This window comes from Monopterus albus, unplaced genomic scaffold (genome assembly GCF_001952655.1).
Source record: "Monopterus albus unplaced genomic scaffold, M_albus_1.0 scaffold131.1, whole genome shotgun sequence".
Lineage (NCBI taxonomy): Eukaryota > Metazoa > Chordata > Actinopteri > Synbranchiformes > Synbranchidae > Monopterus > Monopterus albus.
In genome coordinates this window covers 1,263,226-1,269,959 of record NW_018128011.1, presented here as the reverse complement: position 1 = coordinate 1,269,959, position 6,734 = coordinate 1,263,226, and the positions used below count along the sequence as shown (strand labels likewise).

Sequence of the window (6,734 nt, the reverse complement as noted above, 5' to 3'; positions counted from 1 at the left end):
TTTTTTTTTTTTTTTTTTTTAACTTTGATTTTAAAATTATTTAAATACAATATTCACATGTTGGCATGCTGACAAATTTCTATCCTGCCACTTCTGTGTCAGTATCAACATATTTTCTTATCTTGGCTCATTAAAAAAAACAAACCAAAAAAAAAAAACTATTTCCATGCTCTTGTTGAGATTTTTGTACCTGTTACTAAAATGTTACCAACACATTTCCATGACAGACATTTTTGCCTTCATCAACTACAAACACAAACATCCGACAAGTTTATTCTGGTTTAATAGCTCACAAAAAACATCAGCTAAAATAGTGTGAGGTTGATTATTCACATTCATTTAAAAGCTTCTCTCCTTTTTAAATGACCATTGTTAACATGACATTTTCAGCAGCATGTGCTCTACCTGCCTTCGCTGGACACAAACCATCAAACTAGTTTCTGGGTTGACCTGGTGAAGCGCACTGAGCCAGACTGTGCTTTGACATGACACGAAGAGCCAGAGAGAGACCTGCGAGAATGCTGAAATAGAAAGTCGCAGCTCTTTAAAAAGCCCTGCTTTAAACACAACAGTAGTAATGCTTGTAAAAGATAAATGAATAAAAAGGTAAAGGGCTAATAAGGATTCTTCCCTTTTTTCTCCATTCATTTACCGAACTGGAAGAAGGTTAGTGTTATTCAAACTCATTCAAACCTATAATACATGATTATGAAAGCTGATTAATAAAGCTTGCCCTGTACCCCTCACCCCACAAAAAAAGAATTCACTCAAAGTTTGGCAACCTTTTTTTTTGGTTATAGTTAAAACTAAGGATATTGGATCTTATTGTCTATCTTTTCTGGATCTCTGGCTCATCCAAAATCAGTGAGCTTTGACTGCCACCGATGGTAAACAAGATATTTATTGGTTTACAGTCATGTCGCTTCACTCTGGTCAACATGCTCCTGAGTGTGGAGTAACATGTAAACGTAAACCCAGAGAGCAGCTTCTGCTGCTTCTCCTCAGTCTCTTGTCTTTCAAAGTCAAATCTGCTCTGAAAAACTTTACAGTAAACCTCATGTCAAAAATAACATCTGGAAACCAAATGCAAATGTATCTCCTGAAATGCCGGCACGTTCCCAGGTCAGGTTATAAAAATGTAATATTGACCAAAAGAAAAAAAAGTTTTTAAATAAACATATCCTAAAATGTTTCTGCATGGCAGATAGTGTTCAGTCCTAAAAAACACAAGTAAAGTGACCAGAGGTGTGTAGGCCCAGGCGGAACACAAGAAGAACTTCCCTCAGCTTTCTGTCAGATCAGAACACTGGACACCGATACCTGGGTGGAACGGCCGCCTTTCGGTACGACAATTGGCTCGCCATCTGGGAAAACAGAAAGGTGAGAAGAAAGTGAATCCGTTTCCACAGCTGAAGACATGCCAGCGGTTTTATTTTGTAAAATGCTACTCCACTCATATTAAAATTAGCTCACTACAGTTTTTGACAGATCATCTAATAGCAGCTATGTTGATCGCAGAACTGCTCAAACCTCAGACTGGGTAAAATTTCTGCCATACCAGGAAAGCACATGACTGTCAGCTTCATAAGCCAAAACTGCATGACAAACATCAACAGATATGGCAGAAACTCAGCCGATTCTAAAATTAGCCACGTGGTAAAACTGAGCTGAATCCATACACTGGGTACATCCCAAATATTTTATTGCTCGATGTGATAGTTGCTCCGATCCGTCCCAAAGCTCTTACTCAGTCTTGGCAGGTGTGTGTTGCGTTTAATCAAAGTAAAAGCAATGATTGGATGAAACAATCCCACATCTGCAGGGAACTGAACTCGTATGAGCTGCAGTGTACACAAAACAATGTGTCTCACCTGCGGAGACATAGTTCTCAGCCCGATGTCGGTCTCTTTCAATGAAGAGTGCGGTGGCGAGGAAGAAAGCTCCGCCCACCACAGACACGAAGGCGCATAGCAGCAGAGAGAGCTGCAGAGATCGGAACTGCCAGAGAAATGAGTCAGTCTTCTTCAAAGAGTCTGAAACCTGAGACATGCAGAAGGGAGGACAGGCAGCAGAGTTATCTTCATGGAGGAGGACTGAAACATACTGCAGAGGACTGTGACACTGACCTGCCTTCTTTGGCAGAGTCAGGACTAGTTTGTCTGACTTTGATCAACAGCATCACCACACAGAACCTGCTGATTAGCCTAACTTAGCATAAACAGTGGATGCAGGGGGAAACAGGCTGGCTCTTCTTACCTCCTGTAAAATGGCAAGTTGCCATTTTTTACAGTTTGGTTTTTATAGCAATTTTTAAAAATGACATTTTAATTACTGAGTTTTACAAGTGTTAACAGATGGGGTTTTCCCTACCAAAGAAAGGCTTAGGGCGCAGCGCTTATGAGTTTGTAGCTTTGTTGGGGAGCAATTCTTGTGAAGGGTAACTGATTTTACAAGTAAAGAAATTGCTAACGCATGCTGAATTAGTTAAGTTACGTTAGCGAAGGAAGCTTGTTAGTTGAATTTACATAAATGTTATAAGCTAGAATTTCTCTCAAATAAAAAAACCCCACCTAAACCGTATGAAACCCCAAGGAAAACCCTGTATATGGTATATATAATTTATCCATATTAGCAATTACATTATCTACTACAATCATGATTTGTTTAGTCTAACAAATGATACAAATCGTCTTTGTTCCATTCTTCCATTTCCTGTCATCCCTCTGTGGCTGACTAATAAACAGGACAATAAAAAATGCTTTATTTATAAATAATAATTAACATAATGTTATACCGTTCTAAAATGACTATTGTCATGTTTTGTGTGTGTGCATGTACACAATGACATACCACTCCGATCAGGTACGGACTTCCTGCATCTCCCAGCAGATGAGAGACGACGATCTGCACAGCCTCAGCCGTGGAGCGCCGAGTGGGAACAACCACATACTGGGACACAGACAACACGGTCAACAGTGCAATGAAATCGCAACCTTTGACTTTTAATCAGAAGAGTGGAACAGGAACGTTTCCCAGAGCTGCCTTAACTGTAATCACAAACTAAAAACTGGGTGCAAACTGTAATCACAAACAGAGAAAAGGTCAGTGTATGAGAGAGAGAGACTGGTTTCTTACCAGTAGAATATCAGCCACAATGGCCCAGTTCATGCACAGGAACATTTCTCCAAAGAAAATAAAGACCTGAGGGGACAGACAACAAACACATCACATTTGAAGCTCAATGCTGAACAAATGTTTCCCTTGGCAGTTGGTGGAGACCAGATCAGAGCTAAGAGAGATATTCATCGTGTGGACACAAACATGACTACAAATGAAGAACTTTATTAGGTGTTAGTGTGACAAGGCTGTCAGGATCTACATCTGTGAATCCAAGCAACAGCAAGAGTGGATACAGCTGGAAAACACTATTACACTGACAGCAGGTTGTCCCACCCACAGGTGGCTGAGTGCAGCTTCCCAGTGATCTATGTGTTTCTTCCCTTAGGACAACTACAGGAGTTTACAGTCCGACTGCTGGCCTCACACCTTTCTCAGCAGCACTGTGCGGTCAGGAGGTGGAGGAACAGGAAGACATTCATACATTAGACCACGTCCTCTTTCGGAACAAGTGGAGCTGCACATTTGGTACTTTTATACTCTTATGATCTGGCTGATGCTGTTGGAGAAAACAATAACAGTACTCTCGAAACTCAAAAGGATGCAAACTCACATAAGTGGCGATGGTGCTGGCCTCAGCAAAAACGAGGGCCAGGTAGAGGAACGGTGCTGACAGGAGCAGACCAGTAGCACAGACCAGCGGGTCAGCTCTGGGCGTCTTCGTCCTCAGCAGCCGACTAACTTGCACACCACTGGCCACGCCCAGCACACCAGTGATGCAGGTGATGACTCCGAAAATAAGGCTGTCAGAATAGAAATAACCGTAACAATGTGAGGATGCTGCAGTTTCTTTCTAATAACGAAATCAATTTTCAGTGGGCAACTGTTACATAACTGAGGAATAAAACCACAGGTATGTTACCTGTCTGAGGAGGCGCAGTGCCCCTCCACGCAGGGAGCTCTCTCCCCGGCGAAGACTGCTGCTCTGAAGAGGAGAGTTGGCGCCCAAAGAGCCAGAGAGCCTGTGACAAAAGCCACTGCTGTGAAGCCGAAAGTAGACAACACAAAGCTGCAGCTGCAAACAATAGAAAAGAAGACAGTGCAGCAGCTCCTCCACGGGACTCACAGAAAACCATGAAAACTCTGAGAAAAGCCTAAACAAAGCTTCAGCCCTCATCAAGATGAATTCAATTCACAGCAGGTATTCAGTATATGTAAGTGTTAGGAGCTGGAGGTGATCTACAACCCAGAACAACCCTACATATGTGGCCATTTCACAGGAGGTTGATGATACTTTCAACAAATTCAGATGTTTGCTCTTTATCTTCAGCCCTTTTCAGACACTGAATGCAAAACATTGCTGCTTCATTTATCTTTTAAAAGTTACGCCGTTCTGTTATTTCCGTTCCGTAAATGTTCCACAATGACTCAGATGTGACAGGATGGTTACAGGAAGTGCCACAATGCTCCCACAATATTTAACACCTGGGGTCTGTTTCACATCAGACATCAGCACTGCAAGTTGCAAAAGATGCCAGCATCATGTTTCATAAATACTTCTAAACCGTACACTGCTAAGCCGTGGTGGATGAAGGACCACTGAGACCTACTCCACGTACCTCGCTATCTGGGAGCTGACAGTGTGCTGAAGAGCCATGAACGGGTCAACCAAAAACTTCAGCCTCGAAAATGAATCAACTCTCTAAAAAGGCTTTAACAAAAGATGAACATGATCACTTTCATGAAGGAGGATTTATTGCAGGACAGCTGGATTAGACTGCAGTAGTTTTAGATGGGTGTACCTAATAAACTGGTAACTGAGTATATTTAGACAAATCTGCTTGTTTTGAGCTAAATTTGGTTTTGGTACAAAAGCCCTGCATATATCCAACAATCATACTGACCTGTAAGCTGTGAATGCTAAAAACTATATGATGTTATCATGGCTGGATTAATGTTTTCAGGGTCTCTCCTGGCTGGCCACCCACCCCAACACCCCAACACCCCATGCACTGCTGCCTAATTCTCACCGAATACCGAACAGACTTCAGTCTAGGGCTGCATGATTATGACAAAAATCATAATCATGATATTTTTATCAATATCGAGATCATGATTATTTAATACGATTACCTAGTGATTTGGAAACATCATGCGTTTATTGAACTTTAAAAAAAAAAAATCTTTAAACGCTGGGGTTTCTGTAACTTTAAATGATTCAAACTGAAAAAAAAAAAAAAAATCAACCTAATTGTAACTGACAGTTCAGAGGAAATCTTAGCCTAAATACTTAGGCTATTACTCTGCATTTATTTTACAAATAAAGCTTCAGGCCACTTCAGGTAAACAATAGCCTGTTGGCTGTCATAACCCAAAGAATGCTGCTGGGCTCAACCACAACGCAGCCACACATCCCTCTTGTTTAACAGTTCTTGCTTGTTCATAACAAGCTTAAAAAGCTTGCTACGGTAACACAAACTGGCGGTGCATGACAGACCGCGTGCAAAGCCTAAATAATCCTTTCTCTGCAAGTTTATATTCATTTAGCAAGGTTCTGACACATTACTCAATGACTTTTTACTCACGGGGGTTTTATCGCGTGTACAGTACAAACATGCTCTCCCCGTAGAGCTCTGACAGGGTGCGCACTGGATTGGACTGAACACAGGGCAAAACGAGAGCATCATTGCAAGATGGAATGGGGCACGATATTCATCTTAGTGCAATTATTTTGTTTTCTTAATCACTAGAAGCCAAAACCGTAACTGAAGTTAAAATTCGTTTAGCTGCCCAGCCCTCCTTTAGCCTATGAAAGCTTCTGTTTCAGCCAGAGACTCAGAAACAAACAAATACCCATGTGCTACGTTAATACTGTCATTTGTTTTAAACAAAGTTGTAGGAAATAAAAAGAGGAGAACAGTTTTGGGACTTTTATACTTTGTGTCTGGAGCCTAGCTCAACCTGCCAGTAATCCAGCACTGAATGTTTCTAGATATGAGTGAAGTTGAACTTACTTCCTGCTCAGGGCCCTCAGATCTGTTAGCCAGCTGGTCTGGTGCAGGTCCTGTCGAGCTTCAATGGCTCCTCTTTTCGGCTCCTTGACCACGGACAGCAGCAGCAGCACTGCGATCAGCCCCAACGCCGGAGTCACCTGCAGGAGAAGAAATGGTGTCGGAGGACTGAACAGGCAGAACAGAGCCTGGTAACCCTCGCGGTCTGATCCATGTACAGGACTATACGTTCTATTATGAAAAATATCTGCACGCTAAAATTCATTCAACAAAAAAAGAGCCCATGTGTTTCCAGCAGATGAAACCAGCTTACCCGCAGAGCCCAGTGCCAGTCCTTTGCTACGGCAGTGACTTGTGACCCTACGATGTATCCAAGACCACTAACAGTTACAAAAGATAAAGACAAGGTTTGATGGAGAAATCATGGGAAAAACATCAGATTTAACATTTATGAATGAAGATAAGCTGTGCTCATATGAACATTCGCACTCAAAATATTATTTTACGCAATTGCTGAATAATAATGCCATGTATGTATTAATGTAGAATTTATTTATGGTGATGAGCATTGTTAAAAGAAAACTTCCTCCTCTACCTGCCCACAGG

General features: G+C 41.7%; 1 protein-coding gene across 1 annotated transcript in view; it reads right to left on the bottom strand.

The window, feature by feature from the left end:
• Positions 1 to 21: 21 nt before the first annotated feature.
• The window catches only part of spns1 (SPNS lysolipid transporter 1, lysophospholipid), a 15,836-nt gene continuing 9,123 nt past the window's right edge, over positions 22 to 6,734 (bottom strand). Inside the window, 8 exon segments of the mRNA XM_020613237.1 lie at positions 22 to 1,364; positions 1,872 to 2,040; positions 2,851 to 2,949; positions 3,136 to 3,201; positions 3,731 to 3,920; positions 4,040 to 4,192; positions 6,132 to 6,268; positions 6,442 to 6,577. Of these exon segments, the coding sequence (XP_020468893.1) occupies positions 1,294 to 1,364; positions 1,872 to 2,040; positions 2,851 to 2,949; positions 3,136 to 3,201; positions 3,731 to 3,920; positions 4,040 to 4,192; positions 6,132 to 6,268; positions 6,442 to 6,577 (1,021 nt within the window). The 3' untranslated portion in view covers positions 22 to 1,293.